The sequence below is a fragment of the Pterocles gutturalis genome, unplaced genomic scaffold (assembly GCF_000699245.1).
Source record: "Pterocles gutturalis isolate BGI_N339 unplaced genomic scaffold, ASM69924v1 scaffold36336, whole genome shotgun sequence".
Taxonomy (NCBI): Eukaryota; Metazoa; Chordata; class Aves; order Pterocliformes; family Pteroclidae; genus Pterocles; species Pterocles gutturalis.
The window spans coordinates 1-13,564 of NW_010104223.1; the positions used below are offsets into that span (position 1 = coordinate 1).

Sequence of the window (13,564 nt, forward strand, 5' to 3'; positions counted from 1 at the left end):
CGCGGGTGCGCGCTCCCGGGTGGATGGGGCTGGAGGTGGCCGGTGAGGCACCGCTTGCACTCGAGCAGTCAGTGCCCCTGCCCGAGAGACGCCTGGAACCGGGCTTAGCTGCAGGGCTTTGGCCTAGGCTAAGGTGGGTCCGTGGGTTTTGTCTCTCCAAGTGAGTGTTGCTCTGTTTCTGGGCTTCGGTGGAGATGTGAGTGTTGGCAGACTGAGCAGGTTTCTAACTCTGTGGGGGCTGCTGGTACTGCTTGCCCATCAGAAGCCCTCTCGGATTTCTAGTGTGGTGATGTTTCTAGCCTAGACAGCTTCTTGAGATTACTACTTCTGTGCTTCTGTTGTGCAGTTATGGTGGTTCAAACCTCCTCCTCTCAAATGAGAGCCTTTACCGCTGGGGTGGCCTGAGCCTGGAGCTGGGAAGGAAGTCACCTAACCCAGCTGGGCTGGGGTGCACGGACACCCCTGCTCCTGTAAGGCACTGGCAGTCTTGGGCAGCAGGGGCTGAGGTCTCCTGGATTCCTGCAAAAAAAAAGCCTGGCTTGGGGAACTGGCACTACGGCATGCCACCAGCCTGTCAGTTTAGGTGAGGGAACGTGATCTGCAAGTGTGTGCTTATCTGTTACAATGCAAAAGTGGCCAGGTTGGGTAAAACCTCCTTTATCAGTGGAGAAAAGCTCCCTTGGTTGCCTCTTGGTGCTGGAACAGTTTAGTGAGCACTTGTCTGTCATGTTCAGCTGGCTTCACTGTGAGTGTGGGGGGAAAAATGTTCCTGCTGCAGCAGGTCCTCTGTTTTGAGAGCTGCTGGGTTTTATCTAGTGATGAACCCAAGCCCCCTGCTTGGCTGACTTCTGGCTTACCCGACCCCTCCCCACCCTGGCCTGGGAGTTCATCTGTGCTGCTTTAGCTGCGGGTTTTGTTTTAGGATTGCCTTTGAAGTCCTGTTGCTCTGGGTAGTAGGAACTGGCAGTGACATTGAGGCTGTGGGGTTATCACTGAAGGAGAGGATTAAATCCTGTGCCTCCATCTCTCTCTCTCACCCTCCCTTTCCCCCCAAGCTATAAGGGGGTGGGAAGTGCCCATGAGGCCATAAAGACCAGGGTTGTTGCTGGTGCTCCCTAGCCTGTGTCAGCCCCTCACTCCCTCCAGGGGAAAAGCCTGTCTTGCCTTGTCTGGGTGTGCTGGCAGGTGAGTGCTGGGGGGCTGAAAGGAAAGGTGGTGGATGCTGCACGGGGAGGGGGCTGGCCCTTGAAAGGGTTTTGCAGGCCATGGAGAAGGAGGACTTGGGCTCTGCCAGTCCTGCAGCCCTCCTGAGGGATGTGTTTGCTTCAGCTCCTCGAGCATATGTTCACCACAGGCTTATTAAAAATTTCTGTAAACTTTTATAAATTTGTATGAACTTCCTGGAGAACAACAATACAGACCTGACCTGAAGTGACAACCCCGTACTTGCTTGGACCAGGATTTTAGGACAAGTTTATCTCCCCTGCTTCACAGCTGTGTGCTTTCTCCTGCATTGTGTCTGATACCTGATGCCCTACAGCTGTGGGAGCAGCTGTAAGAGTGGGCCCTGGCCCCTGACATCCAGGAGACCTTGGGGAAGGGAGTAGATTTGGTGACTAGCTGTGGCCTGATGAAAGGCAAAGGGCGGCAGCAGCAGCACGGAGGCTCCCTGTGGTGAAGTAGCTGGGATATGGCAGTGTGATTCTATGGCACCTATTTGTTTGCTGTTTGGTCATGGCCAGGGCCATAGATGCTATGGTGATAATAAGCCATCTGCAGCAGGGCACAGGGCTCAGAATTGGGACAGGTCAGGCAGGACATCTGCTTTAATGCAGAGCTGCTGCTTTTCCTGCCTGGCTCTGCTGTTTTCCATTTCCCTGCAGAGCGGCAAGTGTGTAGTGATGCCTGTGAAATGTTGTGAGAAGGTGGGCTCTGGCTGGGATATCAATCGAGTAGACTGCATAGTGATGCCCTACATGTTGGGGGTGGCATGTGGATGAGCCTTATAGGAAAATGGAGAAGATTAGGTTCCCTAGTCGAGTGAAGGGTTGTGGTCCCTGGGAGAGTCTGGGCTGGCTGGTGGTGAAGAGTTTCTGAACAGGGTTGCACTGATGGAGCTGGATCATGGGGTAAGGACGATGCAATTGTCAGAAAAGCTCCTGGAGTGGCAGGGTCAGAGCCATGTAGGTGTCAAAAAGCTGACAAATTGGGGGTGCAGGTTTGACCCTTTAGATTGCCTGAGTAGGAACTGGCATGGGGAGGGAGGGAGAAAGGACAGGACTGGGATGGGCTCAGGCAGGAAAGAGGGCTCCATTACAGCCTCTGAACTACAAACCCAGCTCTCATGCTCTGTCTGCACTTTTGGGTTGCCTCCTGCCTGGTAGCTCTTCTAGGAGAAGCTCTCCTTTTGTGGCTTCTCCCTGGCTGCTGGTGTGTGTCTGCTGAGCAGCAAGTGACATCTAGTGTCAGCTCAGGCAGCAGTAACTGTGTCTTCTGGTGCATGCGATGGATATGGCTGCAGTGCCCTGCTCTGAGGGAGCTTGCCCCTTCTTTTGGGCTTGAACATCTTGAGCCAGGTCCCTCCATGCACCCACACAGTGTGGCTCTGTCACAGCTCCACAAACATTTCCCCTTTGAGGCTCTCTTATCTCTGGGTGCTGGTAGTGGGGTGGTAAAATGAAAGGGATGGAGCTACTGGTGGGAGAGAGGGGTGTAGGGGTGAGTCCAGGCACAAAGCCAGGTCTGCAGGGGTAGAAGGTGACCTGACTTCCCACTCTGATGGATGCAGTCACTTCTTGGTTTCACCTAGACGAGTGTCTTTGGAGGCTGTGTGCCATGTGTGCTGCCCACAGGAGGTCACTGGAGAGCAAGCTGAGCCCATGTCCCTGTCCCAGGTCTGCCTGTGGGGACCCAGGATTCATCCTTTGTCCTTGGGAGTGTGGGTGGAGGGGTGAGCAGTGGCCTTTCCTCTACCCTCTTCCCCCATCCTCTCCTTCGGGGAAGAGCAGGACCTGGAGGCCAGGCCTCTGGCAGTCTAGAGCATCTGCTGCCTTAATCTCCAGGAATTTCTTTCTTTTTGCCATCCTTCAGGATGATCCAGCGTCACCAGCTGGTGCAGTCTGTGCTGCAGGAGCTGCAGGAAGCCACTGAATGCTTTGGTCTAGAGGGCCTTACCAGTGCTGCACTGGAGGCAGAGAGGACCCTGTCATCTTTCTCCCTGCCTGGCTATTGTGGGAGGCAGTTCCAAGAGGAGCTGGAGGTTGACCGAGTAGCCAGGAGCCTCTATCCTGAGGATGCCCCAAGTAACATGCTGCCTCTGGTTTGCAAAGGTGAGGGGAACCGCCTCTTTGAGGCTGCCAGCGTGCTGCTCTGGGGCAACCCCAGCCTCAGCCTGGAGCTGCAGGTGCGTACAGTGGTGGAGATGCTGCTGCACAAGCAATACTACTTGAATGGCATGATTGACTCCAAGGTGATGCTGCAGGCTGCCCGCTATTCCCTCTGCACTGAGGAGACCCCGGAGATGACCAGCCTCCCCATGGCTATCCTGGAGGCCATCTTTGATGCTGATATCAAAGCTACCTGTTTTCCTGGCACCTTTGCCAACATGTGGCACGTCTATGCTCTTGCCTCAGTACTGCAGTGTAACATCTACTCCATCTATCCCATGAGCAACTTGAAGATCCGGCCCTATTTCAACCGACTCATCCGGCCCAGGAAGTGTGGCCCGCGAACATCCACACTCCACATCATGTGGTCAGGGCAGCAGCTCTCCCGACAGGTCTTCAAAGCGCAGTACTTTGTAGCCGTGGTTGGCCTGGAGGAGCTAGAACCCACAATGCCTTTGCCAGAGCCTCCTGTCCAGCCCATGAAGACCCTTGAGCTGCTGAACAGTGACCCCCAGCTGACCTACTCCAACCTCCGTGACCGGTACAGTATTACCAAGAGCACCTTCTACCGCTGGAAGCGCCAGTCTCGAGAACACCGGCAGAAAGCAGCTGCCAGGTTTGCAGCTAAACACTTCCTCCAGTCCTGCTTTCAGGAGGGCAATATAATCCCCCTCCAGCACTTCCGACAAATGTTTCCAGAGATCTCCCGATCCACGTACTATGCCTGGAAGCATGAGATGCAGAGCATGGTCAATGGTGATGCCTCTGCTCTGGCTGAGGCCCACGGGTTGCAGGAGCTTCACAGGGATGTCCCCAAAAAGGCTGATGTGAACAAGCCAGCAAATTCAGGGGGGAGCTTAAGATCCCTGAGTCCTTCCCTAGATCCCATCCAAGCAGGAATCTTCATGCAAGGAGCCAAATCCTACCTGGAGAAATGCATTTCCATGAACACTCTGGTGCCTTACAGGTGCTTCAAGCGCAGCTTCCCTGGCATCTCCAGGTCCACTTACTACAATTGGCGGAGAAAAGCAATCAAGGAGAACCCCAACTTCAAACCCTCCCAGTCTCCCTTGGATAACCAGAAACCTCTAGCAACAGGAAAACCAGTCCTGCAGTTGAAGCCAAGCAGTGTGCCTGTTAGGAAGAGGCTGAACGGTGACCAGCCAACACCCAGGAGTCTCCTGCAGCTCAAGCCCTCTCTGTGTTGGAGAAAGCAGCTGCGAGATGTGGCCAGGAGGCAGGTCCAGCAATGGCGCCTGCCGTTCTGCAAGTACCGCCTGCGTTACCCATCTCTCTCATGCACAGCCTACTGGTTTTGGAAGGGCAGTGGCCAGGCCCTCAGGCATCATCGCCTGCCCTGGACCAGCTCTGGCCATCCGTTGAGCCAGGTGGCTTCCCTGGCCCCCCTGAGAGCAGAGCCAAGCCTCAAGCCCCAGTGCCACATGGAGGTAGTTACCAAGCACCCAGATAAGCCAGCGCCAGCCATGCCGTACAACACCACCATTTCAGGCTATGCCATGTCGGAAAGAGCCAACAGCCGGATGTTCGTGATGGATGTGATCGCCACTGCCCACTTCAAGGCCCAGGCCAAGCTGTTTCTGCAGCAGCGCTTCGAGTCGAAGACCTTCCCCACCTACAAGGAGTTCAGCGCCCACTTCCCGCTCACAGCCCGTTCCACCTATTACATGTGGAAGCGTGCCCTGCATGATGGGCTGACGCTTGTGGATGCCTGAGTGCCAGTTGCCAGCTGGCTTGGCCACAGCTCCTCTGCTGACATCGCCTTTGGCTCTCCAGTGCCAGGGCCTGGGCCGGGGCCCTGACCCAACTTTTGTTCTGGTTAGGTTTTGTTTTGTTCCTAGTCTCTGGTTTTCTTTTCTGTGTGGTTCAATCAGGTATGGGAGCATCTGTGCAGTACCCGTTCCCGGAGACGGGAGGAGTGCAAGGAGAAGGCACTGAGCTGCCCTGAAGGAGAGGGGCTGGGAGGCTGTCCCCTCTTTGCTCGGAGGGCGAGCAAGGGAGGCAGTACTGTGCCAGTCCCATGGGATGCTGCTGGGCCTCTTGAGACGGAGGACAGGAAGGTCTCTCTGCCCCAGGCACTTGCTTGAATGAGTAATGTGGATGTGGAGATGCCCAGCATCCTCTCGGCAAGCAAACTGATAGTGGCTCATCTGCGGGTCAGGAGGGGCTCAGTGTTACAGGAGGAACATCTTTGATCTGAGCTCTTCCCAGTGGAGGAGAATAAAAGCTTCACTTGAGGTCAGCACCAGTACCACCTGGGCTTTCTGGGCTCTTAATACCTGCCTCTGGCTGCCCTGATCTTCCCTAGAGGGAGCAGAGGTTGGTAGAAGAGGGGACTTGTTGGTGTCCCCACTGCAGTTTGTCTGTTGGGAACACTAAGCTAGGAGCTGGTGTCCTTTGCAGAGTCCAAAGAAGCTGTCCCTGACCTTTCTGGTCTTACAGCAATAACATTTCACATGGTCCTTCACTCTGTTGCAGCTGTCGGCTGCCTTTTTTTCCTAGGGTCTCTCTTCCCTGGTGCATGGGAGAAGGCAGAGAGACTGACCCTTGTGTGCCCAGTGTCCCTGCATCCCCTGTGCTGCGCTGCAAGCTGAACGCAACACAAGTGTCTCCTTGCAGTAAGCCTAGATGCACATATCTCACTTGTAAGAAACCAAAGCAATAAAGACTCTTCCACTCCTAGTCCTTACTCTTGCTTGTGTGATTTCTGGGCAAGGCTTTCCCCTCCGTGTCTGCTTCTAAAACGGGTGTGGGTGGGGAGAACCTGCACACACCTCATGTCCCTGCTCTGGTGGAGGTCCTCTTCTGCTTCCTGGGCCTTGGAGGGGACCATCTGCTCAGTGGTGCTCCAGAGGCCTGGCAGGGACTGTGCTCTCTCTGGCAAGAGGCCAGGACTCACTTCCCAGATTGCATGCCAGGCTGGGGCTGATGCAGTGGGTAGAGCTCTGTGTGATGGCAGGGATGGGGTGTTGATGCCTGAGATGTCAGCATGTGGTCCAGCCCTGAAGTGGTGGTGCTCTTCTGGGAGGCTGAAACCAGCTGTTTGCCCCTCTGCCCTGCCAGCATCTTGGAGTGTAGGGCTGTGGGGGTCCCTGCCTGCCCAGGCTCTGCTGGGGGTCTCCAAAAAGCCATCTCTCCTTAGCGTGTGAGCTTCCCTGTGGTGCCTGCCAGTGTGGCTGTGCAGAACTGAGCTGTGGGGGCTCTGGGGCTGGCTGCTACCACTGAGGAGGGTGGTGACAACTGCTGTACCTGCTCTTGTTTCCTACAAAGCTGCTGGGAGTTGCAGCACCCTACAAATGCGAGGGGACAGCCTCGTGAGCTCTGCACCTACAAGATCAACCCCTGAAGCTGGGTCTAACAGCAGGGCTGTGTCTTGTCTTTCTTACTCTCAGGCCTTTGCAGGGGACTAGGAACTTTAGTGACCTTGTTGGGAGTTCAGATGCAGTAACACCCTCCCCCTTCCCCCTGCAGCTTTGCTCACAGGTGACTTATTTTTATTTTTTCAATATGTCTGACACCTCTCAGTCCCTATGGCGGCCCAGTCCTGCTCCAGATGCAGTCTGGCTTCATTGACCATCAACCTTTCAGGCAGAGGGGCACCTGTGCTAGAAAGCCCTGCTGAGCTTTCCTGGGCATCAACATGGTCAAGAAAGAGGGGCTCAAGGTCATCCTGTGGCATCCCTGGGCCTGAGCTAGGTGGTGGGGCAGCCCCTGAGGAGCAGTGCTGATCCACTGGGGCATTTCTTCAGATACCACTTAGCTCCACATCCTTGGTGCTGGTGGGTTCTCCCCACCACACATCCACCCCAGTGTACCCTGTGTGGTCCCAGAGGAGGGGATCTGGGGCAGCGGGTGCCTCATGGAGGGAGGCAGGTGGGGAGCTGGGAGCTGCTGAGCAGTGCTGTGTGCTGCTGCAGAGAGCCCTGGGCACCTGGGCTCTGCGTGTCCGGAAGTAATTGGAGTAATTAGCTGCCAGTGACTTCTCATCCACGAACTTCTCCAAGGGAGTAAGCTGGTAATTACTCCAGAATGATTACCTGTGTCTCCAAACTGCTGGGGGCTGGAGATAGCTGCTTTTCACAGCAGTGGCAGCTGCAGCAGTTGCTGTGAAGGTGGACACGAGACCCCTGAAGTGTGCCCTTCCTCAGCTGAGCAGAGGGAAGGAGCAGGGAGGGTGGGTTTTCTGATCATGGGTGCTAGCACAGGTCCCATTTGGGCGGCTCTGAGGCTGGGGCAGACTGTGCCTGGCCATGGGACAGTGATGAGGCATCCATCAGCATGGCACAGCATCATGGGTGGCTGCCTGCTGCTGCTGGGGCATGTGGGCATCAGGAGAGCCTGGGGGAGCCTCTGTGGTGGGAGGTACCTAGTGCTCTGCAGAGCAGAGGGATGGCTTCTCCTGCTTCCCATCATCTGACTCTTGCCCGAATGGGGAATGTTGCATGCCTCACACCAGGTGCGGTTGCAGGATTAATCTCTCCTGGGTGCTGGCCTTGGGCTCTCTTCCCCCATCCTTCACTGACTCTTTGCAAGATATTTTTGAGGAGCCCTGGTGAAGGTATCTATGTGTGATACCTATCTATGGATGCCTGGGTCGGGCATGGTGGAAAAATAATACTCATCCCTCCCAGGGGTTTTACAAGTGCCCTTATGTTTCTCCCTCCCTCTGCCTTGATGGCAGCAGGGTCGTGGTGGGTCTTTGCCAGTTGGCACCACTTAAATGGTGAGTGCTCATTATTTACCAATGTAGTTTGTGGCTGAGGAGAGTTTAAAAGGGGGGGAAACTGTAGCACTCAATCTGTACCTGTCATGCTGCTCTCATGTTGAGCTGGTGGCAGGAGATGAATTTGAGGTGGCTTCAGCTGCTGTGCACTGTGCTGCTGGGCACCGGCTGATAAATCTCTTGTTCTGCATGTGCGGCATGAGGTTTAGCTCGGGTGCCACCTGAACTCCCTTGCAGACCAGTGCTTAAAAGAACCCACCCCAGCAAAGATGGAAATTAAAAGGTAAGTGAAACACACAGGCTGGGGGGCTGCAAAGCCCATGGGGAGCAGCCCCCACTTACCTGCAATTTAAGGCTCTGCTCCGCCACTAAGGCACCCCATTCGCATCTGTGGGAGGGGGTTTGCAGGTGCTGGAGGTGCATGACACAGTGCAGAGGAGCCTGCCTGGATGCTGTGCTGTTGGAACAGTTGATTATGCCCAAGCAAGGATTTGGGGCACTTAGTTGGTATATGTTAGCTTAAGCACCACTTTGCCTCCAGATTTTGCACAGGCAGCCGGTTTGTTGGTGCAAAGAGCAATAGTGTTGGTCTTAAAAGCATCTCAAGGTAGCAAAAGGGTTGGGGTTTGCAACCCTGTGCTTTGCTGGGATCATCAGTGGAGATGTAGCACTGGAAGGAGGACTGAAAAGTCAGTGTCACCATTCAAAACTGCTCCTGAGCTGACAAGCACAAAAGCAATTATCAGGAATATCTGTGTGGAGAGTGAAGGAATGAAGATGAGGAGAAAAAGGAAAAAAGGTAGCTTTTGTATCAGTCCCCTGCGTAATTCCCTCTGTTGGTCTGGGCTACAAGCAGCTAGTGCTGCTGGGCCAACCCAGCTGTTGAGATGAGAGTCCTTTTCCTCCTGTGCTCCTGTGGTATTTGTGGGGAACCATCTGCCTCTGTCCCGGCAGGTTACACCGCCATAGCCAGGTCCCCGTTCCCTGTTATCCTACCACCCTCTCTGCCTCCTTCCCATTAAAACCCCTCTCTCACACACTGTAGCTGAAAAGGTCTCCCAGAGTCCAGCTGTGGCCCACCACTGCCCTGCAGTTGTCCTTCATTAATATTTTTGCTGAACCAATTTGCTCTGTGAATCTTCACATCAGATCTGCCGTTTTCCCACTGCGGTGATGGCTCAGGCCTTTCCCCAGCCCCTGCCAGCCAAGGATCTCCCTGCCTGCTGCAGCAGTTCCTGCTGGCAACCCCTCATCACATCTCCCTGCTTTTCACCCTGTCTTCACCCCTCCTGCTTTCAAGGTGGCCCAGTTTCTTTGCTCTTCTGTATTTCCAAACCCTCCTGATTTTGTCTCATTAGCGAATGGCACCAAGGCACCCCTCCTTCCTATGCTGACTTGCTAGGGAAAATATGGAAGATCAGTCCTCACATGGATCCTTAAGGATTTTGCCCTCCAGGCCAACAGATCTTCTAAAATACTAATAACCTGTTAATACCCATCTTAACTTTCTTGAACCAGCCCCTACCTGGCAACTGTCAGTATGGCTCCGTCCCAGCGGTTTGGCCAAAGTCCTGATGTAGCACTCCCTGTCTTTCCTTTTCTAGAAAGCAGATGAGCTGATGTGTAATTCTTATTTAGCACAGTCAACCTCTGTAAAAATCTGTAGTTTTGGAGAAAATATTCAGGTATGAAAGCACTTCAGGAAGGAAAAACTCCCATCTTTCTAGCCTAATACTGTCAAGAATTTATGGCTTAGACTTTGATATATTACTTTGAGGATGGCATTTTGGCAGATCTTGCATTTATTTGCATTTCATTTCTCCTTCCCTGGATTCTTCCTTTGCCCCTCTCCCCATCCCTCCTCCATTACTCCAGTAACTGCAGCACTGGGGGAAGGCAGGAGAGCTGCGGGGGGATGGACACCTCTCACAAAACTCAAACGCTTGAGAATGAAGTTCCATCTTCCTGGCACTTCTGCGACTGCGTGAGTCTGGGCAGGGGCAGGCAGGGAGGAGGGTGCTGGCTCCAGATCCCTTGCCCATGGGGGTCTCCCTCAGTTCTCCATGCCACCACAAGGCAGCCACCCCTTTGCAGGGCAATTCCAGGGCTGAGAGTCCCAAAGGTAGGGTGGCCTTCTTCTTTTCCATGCTGTTATGGCTTGTGAGGGGTTAACCCCTGATAACTAGATTTAACATGCTGGTTAGACATTTGAATCACAGGTGATACAGATGACTTTAGGCACCATTCTTTGGGTAGGGGCATAGTTAAAACCACAGATTTTGGCCAACGCCTGTGGAGCTCTGTAGCACTTTGTCCATCCATCCATGAAGACCTGGAGACATTGCAGGCAGCCTTTTCCCTGTGCGCAGACAGAGCTGTCCTGCTGGGGCCAACACTGGCATACATGAAGGTGTAGGGCAGGCAGAGCATCCCTTGCCTGGGAACCACAAAGCCGCCAGTCGAGCTTCACAGGTGAGGTTGAGAATTTGGTTGCCAGAGGTAATGGTGTTGCTGTAACACACGCCGACTTCCGTGAGACTCTGGGTTTGGCCCTGCCTGACATTTTGATTAAGCAACAAGACTGATTTAAAAATGAAGCCAGCAAACACTGAATGGATTAAAAACCAGTGAAGTGCCATGTCTCCAAAAGTCTGTCCATGCAGAGTGGGGGGATTTCTGCCAGGAAGTCTCCGAAAGGCTCCCAAGGATGGGAGCGAGCTGAGAGCAGCCCTACAGCCAGGAAAGCTCCTGTCAGAAATGGGGGCTGGGGGGCTGTGCTGACTGTGTCCAGCACTAGAGCAGTTGCCGCAGGACACTATGGCATTTTTGGAAAGGAGTAATCCAGAAAAACTTGGATGAACTGGGGAGCTTCATAGAGGAGCAGTGGTGGGGAAGACGTGCTGGACGGTGAGACAGTCCAGTGGCTCAGCCTCTGCCGGGCAGCCCGGACGGCAGCGCAGGGAGGGGAAGCCGGACAGACCCTGGTGGCACCAGGAGCCCTGTGCACATGGGACATAAGCAGCATGTTTTCAGCGTCAGTGGAAATCAGCCATGTGAACTGCTTTTCAAAGGCCCAGCTGGCTGCTTCTTTTGCTTGCTGAGAAAAGGAGGTAGAAAAATCCTGTCCATGCAGAGTGCAGCAGTGTGGGAGCAGAAGTGAGGCTCTTCCACCACTGCCAAGGTCCCATCCCACTCTCTAGCATGGCTGGAGAGGCAGCACCAGATCCTCTGCTTGGGGGAGCTTGGCCGGAGGGGAGATCCTACCCCTTTGGGTGGAGACACACAGGCCTTAGGAGCTTACAAGTCAGGCATTTCTGGCATTCATTAGCCTTGAGTCTCCAAAGCCCCCGAAGTATCACTTGTCAGGATATTTAAACTGAATTTTTAAGATACACCTTCTAAATGGCAGCTACGGTTCCTTTGCAAAGCCTTTGGCTCTGAGATCCAACCAGGGCACCAACCACAGGAAAACCAAGGTCAGCTCAGAGGAGCAGCACATCTGCAGACATGGTCCCCAAATGTCCCTGTGCCTGGACGCTACAGGGATGTGGAGAGGGACAGTAGGGAGGGGACCATGCAGGGGTACAGCCCCTTGACACTGTGAGGGGACAGATGAGCAGTGGCGGGTGACAGTAACACCCTCCAGTGCGTCACTCTCACTAACCAGCCCCTCCTGTGGCATCACAGCAAGCCCCATGGCTCCCAGCAGGCCATGGGGACAGCATCTGCCTTGTCCCCAGCAGGGTGTCCCTACCCAGCGCTCTGTCCCTCCTCGGCAGTGCTTGTCCTGCTCCATGGGGACAGCCCGGCCCCATCAGTGCACGTGTGGCTGCTGGAGGCTGTGGAAGAGGGAGCTGGTGCCTGTGTCTGCGGGGAGAGGAGAGGTAATGAGCCTCCCGATTTCACAGCAGCTGATGCCTGAGGGATGGCTCTTAATTGGCTTCTCTCTGCAAAAATCCTCTCCTACCAGCCCCAGGAGAGATGGCATTGCCACAGGCTGTGCCTCCCCATGCTCTCTCCGCTGCAGGCTGTTTTTGGGGAGCAAAGGGGAAAGGATAAGCTAGGCAAAGAGATGCACTGCTAAATGCCTTTTAGATTTTTTTTGGATGGGAGTAGAAGCATTGCCCTGTCTCAGATAATTAGCGATTTCCTTACTGGATTGTTGTGAGGGGAAAACACTGACTGTGCCATTAAGTGAGGTGAAGGACTTGCTCCACTTTTATTTCCCTGTATCTCTTTTCTCGCCAGCCTCCAGAGGACAGGTGGGGGGAGAATTGAGGCATTTCTGCCCCACCAGCACTGGTTGCAATCCCACCCCACTGACAGGCACTACTTGGAGAGCAGGCAGCGGTTTTGTCTCTGCAAAGGGCTGTGTCCTTCCGGGTAGATGAAGGTGCTGGGAGCACAGCAGGAAGGACACCCCACATCCTGCCCCTGTGGTTTCCACACTGCCCGCCTTGGGGATGACCCCAAGGAGAGGCAGGTCAGTTGGGGGGATGCAGGAGGACCAGCACACCATTGAATCCCTTCAGCCGGGTCCTGTGGGGGTTTTGTGTCCCCACAAACCACACCAGCTTCTTTTCCTTTCTCCTACATCCTCTCACCTCATCCCTGTGGGAAGAGGAGTGAGATGCAGCACAGCCCCATCCCTGCATCCCTTGCCACTGCTCCCCAGCCCCAGTCTGCAGCCAGTGGCCCCATTTCAACATGCTGCAGCACTTGCTAAGGGATGAGTGGCGCGAGCAGGGCCAGGGGAAGTAGGCAGTGGCACAGATGCATCTGTTGCTCAGACCTGCAGCAGAGGTGCTGGTACTATTTTCCCGGCAGCTTTCTTCCTGTGTCCCAGAAGGAGGCAGGATTCAAAGGCCACCCCAATCCTTGTCCTGGGCTCCATCCGCTCTGTCCTTAGCTGCTTCCGAAGAAAAAAGTCCGCCAGGAAGTGCTCACCTTGACTTTGCGGATGTGACAAAAGTAGCCCAGGCTGGAAGATGACTTGTTTTCCACTGCTGGGAAAAGAAACCAGAGCATAGTGTACCTCAGACAGAGCTGCCTCAGGCTCCTGGCTGAGCGAGGAGCATCTCCAGAGCAGGGGAAGGATGGACGGGGCGTTCAGCCAGCCTTGGGGAGTTGGAAGCGGGGCTGGTTCCAACCCCAGGGTCTTTCCCTCACAGCAGGAGGGCATCTGGGACACCTGGTGATGGCACTTCTCGCAACCCAAAAGCTGCCCAGCGTGTCAGAAGAGTGTTTGGGCATGGGTGTGGGGAGAGGGGCAGGGGATGGGCTTTGTGGTGACTCTTTGTGTCTGTCTGTTGGTGTCACTGGCTTAGGGCAAGGGCTGGGGGTGCTGGTGAGGCCATGGGGCCAGGGCAGAGGCATTTGGGGAGCAGTGGGCAGAAGGGCACTGGGAGAGGGTCGCTGGAGGCAGGGGGTTGCAGGA

At 54.7% G+C, this 13,564-nt stretch overlaps 1 protein-coding gene across 1 annotated transcript; it reads left to right on the plus strand.

Moving 5' to 3' along the window:
- The first annotated feature begins 542 nt into the window (after window positions 1–542).
- Window positions 543–5,119, plus strand: VRTN (vertebrae development associated). Its single transcript, XM_010086994.1, has 2 exons — window positions 543–583; window positions 3,091–5,119. The coding sequence occupies exons 1-2, from the start codon at window positions 561–563 to the stop codon at window positions 5,117–5,119; spliced, it is 2,052 nt and encodes a 683-aa protein (XP_010085296.1). The 5' UTR covers window positions 543–560.
- The last annotated feature ends 8,445 nt before the right edge of the window (window positions 5,120–13,564 follow it).

Coding starts and splice junctions, on each gene's coding strand:
- VRTN (XM_010086994.1), top strand. CDS start 561: ATGCCACCAGCCTGTCAGTTTAG. Junction 584..3,090: donor CCACCAGCCTGTCAGTTTAG/GTGAGGGAACGT, acceptor GCCATCCTTCAG/GATGATCCAGCGTCACCAGC.